Raw genomic sequence first — 20755 nt, forward strand, 5'->3', positions numbered from 1 at the left:
TCTCCTCGTTCTTCCTATTGAAATGTATCACTTCGCATTTTTCTGTTAAATTTTATCTGCCACGTGTCCACCCATGCCACCAGCCTGTCTATATCCTCTTGAAGTCTATCACTGTCCTCCTCACTGTTTACCTCCCTTCCAAGTTTTGTGTCATTTGTAAATTTTGAAATTGTCCCCTGTACACCCAAGTCCAAGTCATTAATATATATCAAGAAAAGCAGTGGTTCCAGCACTGACCCCTGGGGAACACCACTGTACACCTCCCTCCAGTCTGAAAAACAACCGTTCACCACTACTCTATGCTTCCTGTCCCTTAGCCAATTCTGTATCCGTGTTGCTATTGCCCCCTTAATTCCATGGGCCGCAATTTTGATGATAAGCCTACCGTACAGCATTTATCAAACGCCTTTTGAAAGTCCATATACGCCACATCAACTGCATTGCTCTCATCTACCCTCTTACCTCATCAAAAAACTCTCAAGTTAGTTAAACACGATTTGCCTTTAACAAATCCGTGCTGGCTTTCCCTAATCAATCCACCCCCGTGCAAGTGACTGTTAATTCTGTCCCGGATTATCTGTTCCTTATCTGTTCGAATAAACCCAAAATATTATTACATAATTTGTTGTACTGTACGTTATTTGTATTGAACACAGAGGCCTTACCTTTTGGTTATTCTGGGCAGCACTATCTGGATTTGGCAGAGTGGCCCTCCAGAACATCTTCAGTAACGAGCAGGTTTCATCCAGGATCTGACGCAGAGTATTAGTATTGGAGAAGAGCTGCTTTACAGTCCGATGATCCAAATCCTACCAGGTTAAAATCAGGTATGAGAGATAACCTCTTGAGATTGCCAGTAAGTACATATATAACTCTCTCCCAATTTACTTCAAACACATAGACTGCCCCCCTTCCTAATAAAGTTATAAGGAACATCAGTGGTTCAGTAGGTAAACGTGCCACATGATATACTACCGAGCCGTACAAACTAGGAAGGTATAGGTTTGATATTCTTCCTGACTCGCAGGAACCATTATGCTCTGAAGTATCTGATCATCATATTATATACCTATTCCTACAACTAGCAATTTCAATCCCAACCAAATATTTATCCAGCTCTTCTTTGAAAGGGTTAATTGGCACAGCACCAACTGCTTTGACTGTTGCTTGTGAGTACAGCAGAATTTCAATGCTTGCCGTTGGATCACCAGTGTATCTTAATGAGACACATTCAATACAGCCTTCATGGACCAATGAGGTATGATAATGCAGCTTTCAATTAAAATCTATTACTCAAATCTTCCCATTGCACAGTGAACTGGCAGGTCAAATTGTTACGATGCCTAAAAAGTCCATTGTATTTGGCAATAACGTGCTAAGCAATTTCTTGTCTTCCTGCTATTACCTTGGATCCGTCGATTTCCAGAAAAGCAGCATTGACACAAGATTGGACAATCGATTCCATCTTCTGAACCAACATTCTTCCCTCCATAATCTGCTGCTGGAGTGCATTGTAATCATCAACGTGTCCAATCACATGACATCCATTCTTCTTGGCAAAGGAACCATCAGGGGGCTCATCATCCATTAGGGAACAGGAGATCTGGCTCATCGAATCACTGAGATAGCCATCTAAAACAAAAGGGAAAAAAGGCACACAGACCTCAGTTCAAGTCCTTAAACACTAAGAAATTGTAACTCCTCTATCTTAACAACTTACTTAAAATGGCACACAGAGAAATTTCACCCAAGCAGCAACCAATTAATTGAAAATAGTGCACAGAAGAATTTTTACCCTCTAATGGGCTGTCGATGTTTCTGCCTTCCCAAGAGAAAGGCTGGGATCTTCCAACCTCCTTTGATTGGGGCACATCTCCACGGAAGGGGTTGGGACTTCCGCCTCACATCGAGATGTACCCCTGACTCCTTCTGGCCTTGGGGTTATTAATGTTTTGGAGGCTGTCTCCCAGGCCACCGCTGGGGATTTGTAACAGAATGGTGGCAGAGTCTTGTTATAGCCTAGCTCTGAGGCCTGCCACAGTTTGGGAATGGGAGCAGCCTCCATCCCGACTGCAAGAAAACAAAAATCTTTGAAAATTTTGAGGCCTCCTTTTCGGCCTGTGTAAAGCCAAACTCTAGGAATACCAGCACAGGCCCTGGATGCAACTAAAAATTTCAGGGCCTCCCCCACCAACCTTAGATTGCTGGACCCCTCGGTCTAACAGGTTATCATTTGTGATCAGTGGTTCAAACCAGGCAAATCGGGAGAAACACATTGGAGGATGTATTTCCCTGATTTTCATGTACTTGTAAAACATCCATCCGTGAGTGGGCATCCTGTGTGTCGCTGAGCCACAGATATGGGAAATATGAGGAATGCAGGGGGTGGGGATGGGTGGAGTGTGCTCCTGAGCACCCAGGATACATCATAAAATCAACAGTGGCAGATATGATATCTTGGCCAAAATATACACACTGGTGAATTGCTCCATCTAGTGGCACAGCTAAGAACTGATGGGGCACATTTACTAGCTGTCGAAGGCAGCATAGATTTTCTGACTAGCACTATTTTAACACCGGGGTTAACCTGTTTAAAATAAAATGGTTAATGTCGGGATTAATGTAACACCAACTGGAAAATCTAGGCTGGTATCTCTACACTGTGCTGCCAGCTCTTAGTCACCAAACATCACTTGTAATCTTTTAGCATTTAGAGTCACATCCCTACTGTAGGATGTGCTTACAGCAATTTCATTCCGTCTACTTGACTGTGACCTCATATCTTACTCACATCACCAAGACACCACCACTTGCATTTATATAGCACCTCTAACATAGAAAAATATCCCAAGGCACTTCACAGATGGAATCAGACAAAAATGGACGCTGAACCAAAGGAGGAGATATAAGGAGGGATGACCAATGGTTTGTTCAAAGAGATGGATTTTAAGGAATGTTGTAAAGGACGAAATTGAGGTGGAGGGGTTTAGGGTGGGAATTTCAGAGGGTGGGGCCTAGATGGTTGAAGGCACGGTTGCCAATGGTGATACAAAGAGGTCAGGATTGGAGGAACGCAGAGTTTGGAGGGGTTGTAGGAGGTTACAAACATAGGGAGGGGCGAGCCCATGAAGGGATTTAAACACAGGGATGAGAATTTTAAATTGGAGGTGCTGAGGGACCAAAACCAATCTAGGTCAGCGAGGACAGGGGTGATGGGTGATTGGGATTTGATGAGGGATAGGATATGGACAGCAGAGTTTGGATAAGCTGAAGTTTAGAGGATGGAGGATGGGAACCTGCCAGGAGAGCATTGGAATAGTCAAGTCTGGAAGTGACAAAGGCATGGATGATGGTTTCAGCAGAATTCAGATCAGAATTTTTTTTAAAACATAGTTTTTTTTGAGTGGATGAATGGGAGGAAATAGTGATGTGTGTACTATATTCAAGCTAAAATATAATTGATCTCATTTGATGTTGATTTTGAACTCATTTATTTTTCTATAGTAACTTTCACATAGGGCTACAAGAGACTAGCTATAATGGAACTTCTATTGGTGAAATCAACATTTTCACTGCCCAGAAAATTGATTATTTCACATGTGAATTGGCATTAACAGCTGGCATCTGCACATGGTGTTCTAGAATTCACGAAGAAATTCTTCAGCTTCTACCCACTCATAAAGCAAACACAAGTACCTCACACTGACATAGGTTTCCAGCTGTTCTTTTGCTTAAGACCATTATAATTCATTTGCTTTTACAGGCGTTATCAATTATGGGACTTTGATAAATTAAGGAACTGCTCTAACTCAACATTATTGGTGAGACATCCTCTGTTTACCTCTTCCGGGAGATCCTGGCATCAGTTTAACTATCCTCTCTAAAAATTCACCTGTACACAATATATTGAATTGCACCTCAACATACGAGAGACAGCAAACCAACTTGCAAAGAGATAGACACACAAAGCAGATGTAAAGATAGAGAGTCAACATGTAAAGAGATAGACACACAACAGATATAAAAAAGACTTGCATTTATATAGCACCTTTCATGTCCTCAGGACACCCCAAAGCATTTCGCAGCAATGAAGTACCTTTTTAAAAAAAAGTGAAGTCATTGTTGTTATGCAGGGAAACATGGCAGCCAATTTGCATACAGCAAGGTCCCACAAACAGCAAATGAGATAAATGACCACAGTGTTTTGGTAGTGTTGCTTGAGGGATAAATGTTGGCCAGGACACCAGCCGAACTCCTCTAATCTTAGTTACCTCGGTTTAACGTCTCCTCCGAAAGACAGCACAGCTGACACTGCAGCACTCCCTCAGTATTGCATTGAAGTGTCAACCTAGATTATGTACTTGAACCCACAAAACTTCTGATTCAGAAATGAGAGTTCTACCATAAAGATAGAGGCCCCCAAATTCCAGGGTTGTGGAGAGGACACAAGTCCACATTTGCACCTTTCCGGGGGCAGTAATTTGACCTGGGACTCCATCCAGAAGTGCCCTGATATAAATTCTGTTGAGTTTATGGGTATACTGACAAAGCACACGTGAGTGGCAGCCACATGCAAATGATGGGAATTAGGATGGGATGACTGCTGAACTGAGATTACTTGTGGAGACTTTTGGCCATATCTTAGGATTCACTGTAGGTATAGGAAAAAAATGTCAATGTTCTACTCAGGAAGCCTTCCACTACGTTCTGTATTACCCTTGGAAAGCATTGTATTTAAAGAGAATTACTAAGCTAGTCATGGGAATTCCATTTTATATGATATACACATTGGAGGAGTAGCAGGAGGCTGTAAGGAAAGCAAGATTAATCAGGCAGGACTACAGGAACCAGACCATTCCAACATCACCCATTCAGAAGTATGGAGAGACCCAGATGCACATTGAGACCTTTCACAGGAGCTGTCTCAGGAGGCTGCACTTCAGCCATGAAGCTTTGGAGGAGCTCTGTCTGTTGTTGCAGCCAGAACTGGAGCCAAGGTCCACAGCTTGGACAGCTCTGACTGTGGCAGAGAAAGTGACCACAGCTCTCAACGTTTACATGTATATATTCCAGGGAGCCAAAGGAGATTTTTGGCACATCAGCCAATTTGTTGTACACTTTCCTATAAGGCAAGTCACCCATGCCTTCTTTGCCATGGCAGCTCAGTTTATACAATTTGACAGTGCTTCCAGACAGATGACCGAAAGGCCCATCACACTTTTCAGAATTGCTGGTCTCCTCAGGGTTGTGCGGAATATTGATTGCATCTATTTGGCATTACATACCCCTAATGTAAAGCATGCAAAGGCTTCCATTCCTTAAATGTGCAGCTCATTTATGATGCTAGGCACAGCTTATTGCATGTGAATTCATGACGTGCAAGAGTTATCTTGATGCTTTTATACTTTATGTCCACTGTCCCAGCTCTATTTCAACAGCAAAGGAAAGTTAAGGTGTCAGGATAGATCTGAGGGTGGCTGGATAGATCGGGGGGTGCCTTGCTGTATGCATGTATGCATCCAGTACTGACTCACATGGTAGCATCTTGAGTGCTTCACAACTTTGCAATCAGGAAAGGACTGATGGTAAGTGACCTGGAGGATGCCAGAGAACCTGATGATGGCACTGCTGATGCTGAAGACCAAGCCCATTAAGAACTGGAAGCAGGTGCAGTGGCAACTGCTGTTAGACAGCTCAGAGCCAGGCTCATTCAGGACATCTTCACAGATGCATAGAGCAATGTATTTTCGGAAGTCTTGGTGCATCTTGGGCAAACAGTTCTTACATCAAATGTTCTGGTGATTTATTGCATCTATTTACAAAAACACTTGTGCTTTTTCACTGTTGACACCCTTGTGACCACACAAGATTTTCTCTGCTCACCTCTTCTATTGCCGCCTGAGGGTCTGGGGTGTGAGATGTAGATGGCTGCTGCAAAATATTATGAGCTAATGGGATGAAGGTGGCCTTTCTCATCGGGCTCCCAAGTCCTGGGATTGACACTGGACAGGTTCTGACTCTATGCCATGGGTTCCTTAGCAGCTTGGTCCTTCAAAGCTGAAGGCTTCTGCGAGGAGCTGATGGAGCACTCCTCTGTACTGCTACCGAGGGAAAGCAGCATCGTTGGCACGCACACCAGCTACTCCACTGGTACTGGTTACAGGATTCTGGTCACCAGCGATCAGCAGGAGAACGGACCTCACGGAATAAGAAAACTCCCTGGGAGACAGTCAATTGAATATCCTCTAGTCCCTATGAAATGCTGCCCTTTATAGTTTGCAATCCGGTTGACATGGACCTCTCCAAAAAGTCCCCCGGGACTTATAGCCTTTCATTCAATGTGTTGAATTGACTGACTTGCCTGGATCGCTCATGAAGTAAAGTAAGTTTGCAAATGCTCTTGCAGCTGCCACTTTCCCAGCTGCCCTGCAATGAGTTGAACCCCTCTCTGTTGTTGGCACACTGCAGGCCAATGGACACCACTGCTACCCCAGCCATCTGCCACACACCTTGGGAGAGGCCACGCAGAACCCCCATATATGTTTGATGCTCTGCTAGTATCTGTTGCTTCATGGCAGGAACTCCGAGATTATCATCCATGTGCTCTGCAGACAGGGGCTGACATGTCTTACGCCTCTGCTCAGCTACATGAGGCTCCACTTCCACATCTGCATCCTCTTGTACTGTGTGTCTCACTACGTGCCTAGTCCTCACCTACTCTTTCTGTTACTCAAGTGGATGTCTCTGGGCTGCTGAGTGCAAGGGAGAGGGTGAATGACTGGGCGGCTGAATGGGCAGGAGTGTTGCCAGAGGTGGAGGGGACTGCACTATCTTGCTCATCATCGTCCTTCTCATTTGTTTTCTGGTTTTCAGCCTCTGAAGGAAAAGGCAGCACTATTAACTCCTGAGCAGCATACTATCTTAAACAGCTACTTTTTGGATCTCTTATGAGCAAACTCGGTAGCTGGTGGAGAGATTGCAGAATACACGGAAACATTATATGAGGGTTTCCGTACTCATAAACCCACTGAAGGCACTTTGACCTCCAGTCCCAACTGCCAGACCAGATTTGAATTCTATGATTGTCAATGCATGCCGAGTTAAAGTGCACTTCCTCACACCCTTGTCCTGCCAGCATTATGGAAATTAGCTGCCCCCAGGATTTCTGATGGGGTCAGTCTCCAAGCTGGCATAAGTCCCACTCTGCCACAATTACGCCACTGTATCGGGGACCCCGAAATTTCAAGACCGCAAAGTCAACAAGTGAAGAGATAGACACATAGCAGTTATAGAGATCTAACATGTGACGGGATGGACACACAACAGATACAAAGATTGAGAGCCAACATGTAAAGAGATAGGCAGACAGCAGATACAAAGATACATATTGGATAAAGAGACATTCAACATACAAAGAGACATCTGACAGGCAAGGAGATAGACAAATGACAGGTGAAGAGATAGACAGGACTTTTAGTTAAGCTAAGGATATCCAAGAAGTGACAAACAAGGCTGTAAACCCACCACGCCGCTGTGATGTGTCTTCCATATTAAAATCCGCCACAGAGGAAGATGGCTTGGAGTGCAGTTGGAATGGTGAAAACAAGCCAGTATCTCGAACAGGTGGTGATGGCACACAATCTGCAAAGGATTATAAATGGAAAAAACAGAATGAAGAAAAGAGTGAAAACTACTGATAAATATAATCTTTCCAGAACAATAACAGCATTAATCTTAAGGATTATTTTTATATTATGTCAGTTGTATTAAGGAGAAATCTTTTTATAAATTATTTCTACTGATGCAGGCAAAGAGAAGTATCAAATTGTCAAATGTAATACTATGTAAAAGTCTCAATTGTGGCTAAAAAGTAATCTGAGATAAACCTTAGCTTCAATGCAAATTATCATAAATAGAAATGATTCAAGGCCTGGAATCGACTTATCTTGTAGATTCTAAGAACAGAACTAGCTAATCCTTTCTGGATCTGCTTGAACATGACTAGGCAGTGTATCTTATGTTATGTTACCTTGTTTTGTAAAAAGTGATGACAATAATTGTGTCCATTAATGGGTGGCTTGTAGGTCAAAGAGTTGAGTGCTGGACTCCGAAGCAGAAAGCTGAGAGAATCCTGCCAAGTGAATTCACCCTATCTTGGTTGGGTGAGCTCGGTTCTTGGTCAGACTGCTACTTAAAACCTTGTTTGAGATGAAAATGAGCACTGTTCAAATTGCTCAACTTGAATCTCACCTCCTAGTAGCTATTCATGGTGAAAGATTGATTACAGTTATAGAACAGCCTGTGGTCATTTATCTCCCCTTCCTGGCTGAAGGAAGATATATTATGGATGCTGAGTGATTAATGGGATGGGAAAAATGGGGAGTTTTTTTTTAGGAACCTCTTTTTGTCCCAATTTTTCTACCTGCGGTTTCTAACTCCCACAATACTTGCTTCAGAGTTTCTCTGTGACCAACTGGCATGAAGCAAGCTTACATAGCAAAAGGTGACCTAAGTAATGCCAACCTTTCCCTTTATTGAGCTGAGTAACTTTTTCATTAGGCATACCACTGTATCAACAGAAGAAATAACCTCATTCCAACTGAAGGACTTAGACCCATGACCATCTGGTTGGAAATTCGGCAGCAGAGATTTAATTAGTTAAGTCATATTGTGACTTCCAGTGTCTCCAAGATACCACACAGCGTCCCCAGATAAGATGTCACATGGCAGCAAGTCAAAATCTCTTTCAACTTAACAGATCCAGATGTGGAGTTATTAACTACTTAGTTGATTCCATTGGGCATCATTTTAGCACCCGCTATCGGGTGCGTTCCTGGCAGGGGGGCTCCGAAAATCGGAGAATCCCGGAGTGGGTCGGGAGCCCGACTCCAGCCCGCCCACTTCCGGGTTCCCCACTGACGCGCCGGCGTGCGCACGCAGCCCCCGCTGGTGGGAATCCCGCAGGCAATTAAAGCCAGCGGGGTTCCACTTGAAGCTATTTATTTTGCTTGTTCAGGTCATTAACTGACCTGATTAAGGGATTATATGAGGAGGGGTGGGATTTTATAGCAAACTAGGACTGTTTCCCGTACTGGGGGAAACACTCCTAGTTCAAATGGACCTGTTGCAGCCATCAGCCTGTGGCAGCTGCAAAGGTCCATTTGACAGGTTGGGGGCGACCCTCACTCATTGCAGGAGGCCACTCTGTCACTTGGGACAAAGTTTGGCCTCCACCACCCTCCTCCTGACAATCAAAGTCACCAACTTGCACACTTACCCCGGGGTCCAGAGACATGTACCTACCTTGCGGACCCCCTCAGATGTACATCTTCCGGATGGGGGCCGCCGTAGCTGCAGTCATGACATCCTCGGAGGGCGAACAGCATCACCAGCCTCGCCATCCACGCTGTCCACCTCTGACACGTGGAGCTCCACAACAGCGTGCTGTGACACATCCACCTGTACAGCAGGAGGGAGGGCTACCGCAGAGAGAGATGCGTCGCAGAGGGCACTACCCTCGCCACAGGGTCCACAGACCGAGGCTCAGCTTCCCGGACTTCTCTGAGCAGCAGTGCATACGGAGGCTCAGAGTCGCTCGACATGTAGTCATGGACATCTGCAGCCTCCTTCATGCCAAGCTGCTCCTGGTTGCCCCGAGCACCATCTTCTTACCTGTCGCTGTCAAAGTCACCACTGCCCTCAACAACTTCTCCTCCGCATCCTTCCAGGGTGCCACCCTTGTTCATCCCCTTCATGCTCACGACACGTTTGCCTTACGCTGCCTACTGCACAAATCTGATGCATGCCCTGTGGCTGCAGCACAGGTAGTGGCAGATTGAGTGAGGCTGACCGTGAAAGAGATGCACGAGAGGGTGAGTATGAGATAGAGCCATGAGATTGCATGAGGATTGGGTTGAGTGGTAGTGGCGGGCTGGTGAGGTGAGTAAGTGCAGGTAAGATGAGGATGAGGTTTGAGTGGGTATGAGGGGTGATGTGACAGAGTAGTGTTGGCAGTGCAGAAGGAGGTGTGGGGTGGGGGCGGTGATGTGGCAGATGGAGTGTCAGGGAATGAGTAAGTGTACTCACTTTGGCTGACCTACTGAGGTCATTGGAGCGCCTCCTGCATTGTATGCAGGTGGGCGATATGTTGATGGTGCAGGTGACCTCCTCTGCCACCTCGAGCCAGGCATTCTTGGTGGCAGAGGCAAGCCGCTTCCTCCCGCCCGCCGGGGGGAAGATCTCTGTCATCCCCCACCTCCCCACCCCATGTATTGATACCTGGAGTGAGGCATCATTAAACTGGGAGCAGCCTTCCCCCTGGGCTGCTCCATGCTGTAATTTTTTCTATTTGTTGCAGCATCTGTCAGTGGAGGACTGCCCCTTTAAATAGAGCTCCTCCAGCTGACAGATCTTACTGTGCATGCGCAGCCCGCCCGACGCGCAGATCAGCAGTGGGGAACCTGGAAGACAAGGTAAGTGGATCTAATTGGGCTGCGATCGCGCGGATGGCAGACTGATTTCGCCGGGCGTGTTACCCACGCGCCTGATAGCCGCCCCGCCGAGAACCCGCAGCCCTGGTAACATCGGGCCCATTGAGTATCTAGTATGCCTCCGTACCTTAACATCAAACCGAGGCACAGTCAAGCTTAGACAAAGCAATTTGATGGTTGGAGGAGAAATGGAAACGCTAGAAAACTAATATTATTCAATATTTTAAGTTTCCAATTTGAATGAAATTGTTTAACTTGGCCTGTCCTTTAATGCTCACAATGTCTTTAGGTCAATTACAGGTTAACTACTGTTAATGAAGGAAGTTTGCAGATTGGCAGGTGCTTGTAAACTTCCAGCTCCCATTCAGAGGAAACTACCTTGAAATGACTGCTACTGTTTCTCCCTTTTAGATACTTTTAACACTTTAAAGCATCTCAAGTATGATAGATGCGCAAAAGATGCAAGACTTTAAGATATTTATATATTAGGTGATGATAAATCATGGTAAAATATGACATTGTCGTGATAAAAATGGCGTGCAATTTGTCTAGCATTTCTTTCCATCTGCAAACAAAATAGGGCCCACTAAACATGTCTTTGTGAAGACAGAGACCAACTGAAAAGCTACAGTTCTTTTCAAGTTTCTTCCCAAGGAAGCTAGTTACGTTAAGGGTACAAAGTTCGCAATTGTGTTTCTCAAAGTGGACACAGAGTTCCTTGGATTGCAACTGAGTTAACATTTTACATTTCAATTAGTAGCTGAGGAGAATGGTAGAAATAAGAGGAGAAAATGAGCACACTGCACACCCAATCTAAAGGATTTCTGGAAATGGAAGCTTTTCACTCTGCCTCTTTACCAAACTCTACCCTTTCATTGCTCTAACCATTAGGCCACCATTGCACTGACTTTAATCTCTCTATTTATCCATTGAATTCCTAGTTGTCTCACCCTGGAACAGCTGTTTACTGTTGCTGTGTTCCCTGGATGACGAGGTCAAGTGATTGATATTGAGGCTGGCTGGTCGATGTTCATCCATCTGTTCCTTCAGCTGTTTCCGTAGGCAGCCATTGGTATGGATACTGTGCTCCAGCTGAATCCGAAGGCCTCTGATTTCGGTCAGGAAATCACTGATGTCAAAGACGCAGGGCCCACCACCATGGTGCTGAACACTTGCAGAGTAATCTGCGAGGAAAAAATGTTCCTTTTTAAAATTGTGATCTTACCCCTAATTTTCTTAATTTATTTCTCTACATCTGATATTAATGCCAAGCAGCCTGGGCTTCAGACTCTTCCATGATTGATCAAGGGTGGGTATACCTATTTTTTCTGGAGCTAAATCCAGACATTCTGGAACAAAAATAATTTAATTTTAATGTTTAGAGATCTTGCTTTCATGTGTAACACCCTCTTGCAACAAGACCGTAAGAGATAGGAGCAGGAGTAGGCCATTTGGTGCTTTGAGCCTGCTCTGCCATTTAATGAGATCATGGCTGATCTGATTTTTACCTCAACTCCACTTTCCTGCCTTTTCCCCATATCCTTTGACTCCCTTGCTGATCAAAAATTTGTCTAACTCAGCCTTGAATGTATTCAATGACTCAGCCTCCACAGCTTTTTGGGGTAATTGTAAGGAATCTTACAACACCAGGTTATAGTCCAACAAATTTATTTTAAAATCACAAGCTTTCGGAGATTATCCCCTTCGTCAGATGAATGTGTGAAAAGGTTCTCAAATCGCATATCTTATACTATGTTGGGACAGCATCACACCAATCAAAAGGTGTCGTTGTTATTCAAACAGGCCAGTCACGGAGAACAGCACGTCCCAGTACACTGGATATACATTGTGTCGATTATACAGGCAGGCAGAAAGAAACTCAAAATGGCAGAGAGAGAGAGAGAGAGAGAATTTTAAAAAACATATAATTTTTTCCCCCCTTTTTGCTGGTGGGGTTACGTGTAGCGTGACATGAACCCAAGATCCCGGTTGAGGCCGTCCTCATGGGTGCGGAACTTGGCTATCAACTTCTGCTCGACGATTTTGCGTTGTCGTGTGTCTCGAAGGCCGCCTTGGAGAACGCTTACCTCCAACCAACGCTATACACCAGATACATCAACGACATTTTCTTCCTATGGACCCACGGCGAAGAATCACTGAAGAGACTACACGATAACATCAACAAGTTCCATCCCACCATCAAACTCACCATGGACTACTCCTCAGAATCGGTTTCTTTCTTGGACACACAAATCTCCATCAAAGACGGGCACCTCAGCACCTCACTCTACCGCAAGCCCACGGACAACCTCATGATGCTCCACTTTTCCAGCTTCCACCCCAACCACGTCAAAGAGGCCATCCCCTATGGACAGGCCCTACGAATACACAGGATCTGCTCAGACGAGGAGGAACGCGATGGACACCTACAGACGCTGAAAGACGCCCTCGTAAGAACGGGATATGACGCTCGACTTGTCGATCGACAGTTCCGACGGGCCACAGCGAAGAATCGCATAGACCTCCTCAGAAGACAAACACGGGACGCAACCAACAGAGTACCCTTCGTCGTCCAGTACTTCCCTGGAGCGGAGAAACTACACCATGTTCTCCGCAGCCTTCAACATGTCATCGATGACGACGAACACCTCGCTAAGGCCATCCCCACGCCTCCACTGCTCGCCTTTAAACAGCCACCCAACCTCAAACAGACCATCGTTCGCAGCAAGTTACCCAGTTTTCAGGAGAACAGCGTCCACGACACCACACAACCCTGCCACGGCAACCTCTGCAAGACATGCCAGATCATCGACACGGATACCACCATCACACGAGAGGACACCACCCACCAGGTACATGGTTCATACTCCTGTGACTCGGCCAACATTGTCTACCTCATACGTTGCAGGAAAGGATGCCCCGGAGCATGGTACATTGGCGAGACCATGCAGACACTGCGACAACGGATGAACGGACACCGCGCAACAATCGCCAGACAGGAGGGTTCCCTCCCAGTCGGGGAACACTTTAGCAGTCAAGGACATTCAGCCACCGATCTTCGGGTAAGCGTTCTCCAAGGCGGCCTTCGAGACACACGACAACGCAAAATCGTCGAGCAGAAGTTGATAGCCAAGTTCCGCACCCATGAGGACGGCCTCAACCGGGATCTTGGGTTCATGTCACGCTACACGTAACCCCACCAGCAAAAAGGGGGGAAAAAATTATATGTTTTTAAAAATTCTCTCTCTCTCTCTCTCTCTCTGCCATTTTGAGTTTCTTTCTGCCTGCCTGTGTAATCGACACAATGTATATCCAGTGTACTGGGATGTGCTGTTCTCCGTGACTGGCCTGTTTGAATAACAACGACACCTTTTGATTGGTGTGATGCTGTCCCAACATAGTATAAGATATGCGATTTGAGAACCTTTTCACACATTCATCTGACGAAGGGGATAATCTCCGAAAGCTTGTGATTTTAAAATAAATTTGTTGGACTATAACCTGGTGTTGTAAGATTCCTTACATTTGTCCACCCCAGTCCATCACCGGCATCTCCACATCATGGCTACTATCGACACCACAAACTGCCGGCTCACAGTGTTAAGGATCTCCATGAAGATTGCGCATATCGACACAGACATCAAGTTTTTACAGAGCTGCAAGAAAGCAGACAAGATCCCGAAAGGACTCCAGATCACGAACCCACTCAGGTCCACATACAACTCGGATTACGCTGAGAGACTCTGCCGCCGTACCTCTCGCACACTCCACAACCATCTCGTACACCAACTCTACAGCAGACGCCACAACCTCGAAACTAAGATAGAGTCCATACTCTCAACCTGTACTCAGGACACCGCAGACCAGCTACGATATACCGCCAAACAGACGAGGCAACGGAACTACACTGCCTACATGAAAACCAAGAGCAGGAAGCTTGAGAAACTCGGCATCACCACCAGCATCAACCAAGCCTCCCCCGGTACCACGGTTACAACCACAGGGAAGTCTATCATCAATTTGTCCGACCACACCCTTCAACCAGACGAAATCGAGGTTCTCAGCCGAGGGCTCAATTTCTGCCCCACCACCAAAATGGACCCCATTAGTCTCGCGGCGGACACAGAGGAATTCATCAGGAGAATGAGGCTCCGGGAATTCTACCACAAACCCCAAGATTTCAACAGCGAACCCAATGAGACAATCAATGATCCAGAACAGCAGACAGAGGGATCCACGGTACAGCAACCGAAGAGGAAAGAGTCAAACTGGACTCCTCCGGAGGGTCGCTACCCTCAGCTTGACATGTATGCCCAAGCTGTCAGGAAATGCGTCAATGCCAGATTCATCAGCCGCACTCAGAAGACAGTCCAGAATGTCACCCGAGCACAACGCAACGCCATCAACGCTCTCAAGACCAACCGCAACATCGTCATCAAACCAGCGGACAAAGGAGGAGCCATTGTCATGCAGAACGGAACGGACTATTGCAGAGAAGCATACCGACAACTGGACAACCAGGAACACTACAGACAGTTGCCCGCAGATCCGACCAAAGAACACACCCGCCGGCTCAACGGGCTGATCGGGACCTTCGATCCAGACCTTCAAAGCATCCTACGCACTCTCATCCCACGTACTCCCCGCGTGGGAGACTTCTACTGCCTCCCAAAGATACACAAAGCCAACACACCCGGACGTCCTATCGTATCAGGCAACGGAACCCTGTGTGAGAACCTCTCTGGATACGTCGAGGGCATCCTGAAACCCATCGTACAGGGAACCCCCAGCTTCTGTCGCGACACTACAGACTTCCTACAAAAACTCAGCACCCACGGACCAGTTGAACCAGGAACACTTCTCACCACGATGGACGTCTCGGCACCCTACACCAGTATCCCCCACGATGACGGCATCGCTGCAACAGCCTCAGTACTCAACACCAACAACAGCCAATCTCCAGACGCCATCCTACAACTCATCCGTTTCATCCTGGATCACAATGTCTTCACCTTCAATAACCAGTTCTTTACCCAAACACACGGAACAGCCATGGGGACCAAATTCGCACCCCAATACGCCAACATTTTCATGCACAAGTTCGAGCACGACTTCTTCACTGCACAGGACCTCCAACCAACGCTATACACCAGATACATCGACGACATTTTCTTCCTATGGACCCACGGCAAAGAATCACTGAAGAGACTACACGATAACATCAACAAGTTCCATCCCACCATCAAACTCACCATGGACTACTCCTCAGAATCGGTTTCTTTCTTGGGCACACAAATCTCCATCAAAGACGGGCACCTCAGCACCTCACTCTACCGCAAGCCCACGGACAACCTCACGATGCTCCACTTTTCCAGCTTCCACCCCAACCACGTCAAAGAGGCCATCCCCTATGGACAGGCCCTACGAATACACAGGATCTGCTCAGACGAGGAGGAACGCGATGGACACCTACAGACGCTGAAAGACGCCCTCGTAAGAACGGGATATGACGCTCGACTTGTTCCGACGGGCCACAGCGAAGAATCGCATAGACCTCCTCAGAAGACAAACACGGGACGCAACCAACAGAGTACCCTTCGTCGTCCAGTACTTCCCTGGAGCGGAGAAACTACACCATGTTCTCCGCAGCCTTCAACATGTCATCGATGACGACGAACACCTCGCTAAGGCCATCCCCACACCTCCACTGCTCGCCTTTAAACAGCCACCCAACCTCAAACAGACCATCGTTCGCAGCAAGTTACCCAGTTTTCAGGAGAACAGCATCCACGACACCACACAACCCTGCCACGGCAACCTCTGCAAGACATGCCAGATCATCGACACGGATACCACCATCACACGAGAGGACACCACCCACCAGGTACATGGTTCATACTCCTATGACTCGGCCAACGTTGTCTACCTCATACGTTGCAGGAAAGGATGCCCCAGAGCATGGTACATTGGCGAGTCCATGCAGACACTGCGACAACGGATGAACGGACACCGCGCAACAATCGCCAGACAGGAGGGTTCCCTCCCAGTCGGGGAACACTTTAGCAGTCAAGGACATTCAGCCACCGATCTTCGGGTAAGCGTTCTCCAAGGCGGCCTTCGAGACACACGACAACGCAAAATCGTCGAGCAGAAGTTGATAGCCAAGTTCCGCACCCATGAGGACGGCCTCAACCGGGATCTTGGGTTCATGTCACGCTACACGTAACCCCACCAGCAAAAAGGGGGAAAAAAATTATATGTTTTTAAAAATTCTCTCTCTCTGCCATTTTGAGTTTCTTTCTGCCTGCCTGTGTAATCGACACAATGTATATCCAGTGTACTGGGACGTGCTGTTCTCCGTGACTGGCCTGTTTGAATAACAACGACACCTTTTGGTTGGTGTGATGCTGTCCCAACATAGTATAAGATATGCGATTTGAGAACCTTTTCACACATTCATCTGACGAAGGGGATAATCTCCGAAAGCTTGTGATTTTAAAATAAATTTGTTGGACTATAACCTGGTGTTGTAAGATTCCTTACATTTGTCCACCCCAGTCCTTCACCGGCATCTCCACATTTTGGGGTAAAGAATTCCAAAGATTCACAACCCTCTGGGAGAAGAAATGCCTCCTCATTTCTGTCTTAAATGGGTGACCCCTTATTCTGAGATTATGGCCCCTAGTTTTAGATTCCCCCATGAGGGGTAACATCCTCTCAGCATCTACCCTATCGAGTCCCCTCAGAATCTTATGTGTTTCAATAAGATCTCCTCTCATTCTTCTAAACTCCAATGAGTATAGACCCAACCTGTTCAATCTTTCCTCATAAGACAACCCTTCCATACCCGGAATCAACCAAGTGAACCTTCTCAGAAATGCCTCCAATACAAATATTTCCTTCCTTAAATAAGGGCACCAGAACTATACACTTTACTCCAGGTGTGGTCTCACCAGCATCATGTACAGTTGTAGCATGACTTCCCTGCTTTTATACTCCATCCCCCTAGAAATAAAGGCCAATATTCCGTTTGCCTTCCTGCTACACCTATATGTTAACTTTTTGTGTTTCATGCACGAGGACACCCAGATCTCTCTGTACTGCAATATTTTGTAGTATTTCTCCATTCAAATAATATTTTGCTTTTTTATTTTTCCTCCTAAAATGGATGACTTCACATTTTCCCACATTATATTCCATCTACCAAATTTTTGCCCTTTCAGTATCCCTTTGCAGTCACTATGTGTCCTCATCACAACTTGCTTTTCCACCTATCTTGTATCAGCAGCAAATTTGACCACAATACACTCTGTTCCTTCATCCAAGTCATTAATATATATTGTAAATAGTTGAGGCCCCAGCATTGATCCCTGCGACACCCCACTAGTTACAGATTGCCATTTTGAAAATGACCCTTTTATCTCGACTCTTTGTTTGCTGATAGTTAACCAATCCTCTATCCATGCCTGTATATTACCCCCAACACCATGAGCTCTTATCTTGTGCAGTAACCTTTTATGTGGCAATTTATCGAATGCCTTTTGGAAATTAAAAATATACTGGATCCATTGGTTCCCCTTTATCCACCCTGCCCGTTACTTCCTCAAAGAACTCTAATAAATTTGTCAGACACGATTTCCCCTTCATAAAACCATGTTGACTCTCCTTGATTGTATTATGAGTCTCCAAATGTCCTGCTACTACTTCCTTATTAATGGATTCCAGCATTTTCCCAATGACAGATGTTAGGCTAACTGGTCTTTTAGTTACCTGCTTTCTGTCTCACTCCCTTCTTGAATTTCCAATCGGTTTTCCAATCCGCTGGGACCTTTCCAGAATCTAGCGAATTCTGGAAGATTACAACCAATGCATCCACTATCTCTGTAGCCACTTCCTTTAAGACCCTCGGATGCAAGCCCCCAGGTCCAGCCTTTTTGTCAGCCTTTAGACCCATTAGTTTACCTAGTACTTTTTCTCTAGTGATAGTGATTGTTTTTAGTTCCTCCCTCCCCTTTGCCCCTTGATTTTCTACTATTATTGGTATGTTATTAGTGTCTTCTACTGTGAAGACAGATACAAAATATCTGTTCAATTTCTCTGCCATTTCCTTGTTTTCCATTATTTTTTCCCTAGTCTCATCCTCTAAGGGACCAATTTACTTTAGCTGCCCTCTTCCTTTTTATATACTTGTGGAAGCTTTTACTGTCAGTTTTTATATTTCTTGCTAGTTTACTTTCATAATTTATTTTCTCCCTTTTTATTATTCTTTTAGTCATCCTTTGCTCATCTTTAAAATTTTCCCAATTTTCTTCCTTCACAGCAAATGATCAAACTCCCTTTCTGGCCTGTGTCCATCTGTGGTTTTTCCTGTATCCCTTTTTAGAATCATAGAATCATAGAAGTTTACAACATGGAAACAGGCCCTTTGGCCCAACATGTCCATGTCGCCCAGTTTATACCACTAAGCTAGTCCCAATTGCCTGCACTTGGCCCATATCCCTCTATACCCATCTTACCCATGTAACTGTCCAAATGCTTTTTAAAAGACAAAATTGTACCCGCCTCTACTACTGCCTCTGGCAGCTTGTTCCAGACACTCACCACCCTTTGAGTGAAAAAATTGCCCCTCTGGACCCTTTTGTATCTCTCCCCTCTCACCTTAAATCTATGCCCCCTTGTTATAGACTCCTGTACCTTTGGGAAAAGATTTTGACTATCTACCTTATCTATGCCCCTCATTATTTTACAGACTTCTATAAGATCACCCCTAAACCTCCTACTCTCCAGGGAAAAAAGTCTCAGTCTATCCAACCTCTCCCTATAAGTCAAACCATCAAGTCCCGGTAGCATCCTAGTAAATCTTTTCTGCACTCTTTCTAGTTTAATAATATCCTTTCTATAATAGGGTGACCAGAACTGTACACAGTATTCCAAGTGTGGCCTTACTAATGTCTTGTACAACTTCAAAAAGACATCCCAACTCCTGTATTCAATGTTCTGACCAATGAAACCAAGCATGTGGTGTTTTCTCTCTTTTTCTGCAAATATCTGGTTCTCCATGTCCCTGTATCTCTCTATGATTTTCTGTCTCTGTGTACGTAGTTTTTTCTTTATCTCTCACTGCTCATGTGTGTACATTCAGTTCTCTCTCCGTTTTTGTGGTTCTTTCTCTGTCCCTCTTCTTCTGGTATGTATCTGTGATTGGGACTGAGGTTGTGTGTGTGTGTATATGTATGTATGTGTGTGAGATTTAGTGAGAGTGTGTGTGTGTAAAACAAGGGATAATGAAGTTTTAATTTAAACGAGAAAGCAGGGCAGACTGTGTTTTGATCCGGTATGGATCAGCTAAGTGAACCTTATACATTGTGTACAATCTTCATATTTATCAATAAGTAAAACAAGACATAAAAAAACATCGTCGGCACGAATACTTTCCTAAAATAGTCCATGCTCCCTTCTCTGCTTTTTCCCCATATTCCGCCTCCAAACCCGTCCCGTTCAACTCCTGTTCACCTCAAGTCCCGCATTCAGCTCCTGCTCTCCCCTCTTATTTTCATGCTCCGCGCTGCACTTCCCCCCACATTCCGTCTTTGTGCCCTATCTTCAGCTTCTGCTCTGGTCTCTCCCCCATCCAACAGGTTCAGCCCTGTTCTGCACTCCATGTTTTGTTTCACGTTATAGCATTTTTATATTATATCGTTACTAAAATCTTAGCTGGCCCTGTACACTGGGTATTTTAAAATGGAAGCTGTGGCTGCTGTTTCTGATCAGTTTTCCTTTGTCCTTTTAGTTTGAAAGTCTGTAGGCAGAGTGGATATGTTGGGACTGAACTCCCTATGCCATTCTCCCATTGTAAATCCAGCAGGAATCCAGCTGAAACATAGAAAATAGGAGCAGGAGTAGGCCATTCAGCCCTTCAAGCCTGCTCCACCATTCAGTATGATCATGGCTGATCCTCTATCTCAATACCATATTGCTGCTCTCTCCCCATACCCCTTGATGCCTTTTGTGTCTAGAAATCTATCTCCATCTTAAATATATTCAGTGACTTGGCCTCCACAGCCTCCTGTGGTAGAGAATTCCACAGGTGCACCACCCTCTGAGTGAAGAAATTTCTCCTCATCTCAGTCCTAAATGCCCCACCCCGTATCCTGAGACTGTGACCCCTCGTTCTGGACCCCCCAGCCAGGGAAACATCCTCCCTGCATCCAGTCTGTCTAGCCCTGTCAGAATTTTATATGTTTCAATGAGATCACCACTCATTC

General features: G+C 45.6%; 1 protein-coding gene and 1 long non-coding RNA gene across 13 annotated transcripts in view; one reads left to right on the forward strand and one right to left on the reverse strand.

The window, feature by feature from the left end:
* The window catches only part of LOC137325390 (uncharacterized), a 42461-nt gene that overhangs the window by 10887 nt on the left and 10819 nt on the right, over positions 1–20755 (forward strand). The window lies entirely within an intron of this gene.
* The window catches only part of pde4dip (phosphodiesterase 4D interacting protein), a 432228-nt gene that overhangs the window by 10654 nt on the left and 400819 nt on the right, over positions 1–20755 (reverse strand). For all 12 annotated transcript variants that reach the window (XM_067990444.1, XM_067990435.1, XM_067990443.1 and 9 more), the window contains 4 exons: positions 11441–11674; positions 7525–7641; positions 1406–1632; positions 666–809 (listed from right to left, as the gene is read on the reverse strand). In XM_067990444.1, coding sequence (XP_067846545.1) covers positions 666–809; positions 1406–1632; positions 7525–7641; positions 11441–11674 — 722 coding nt within the window. The remainder of the gene's footprint in view (positions 1–665; positions 810–1405; positions 1633–7524; positions 7642–11440; positions 11675–20755) is intronic.

Source organism: Heptranchias perlo, chromosome 9 (genome assembly GCF_035084215.1).
Source record: "Heptranchias perlo isolate sHepPer1 chromosome 9, sHepPer1.hap1, whole genome shotgun sequence".
NCBI lineage: Eukaryota > Metazoa > Chordata > Chondrichthyes > Hexanchiformes > Hexanchidae > Heptranchias > Heptranchias perlo.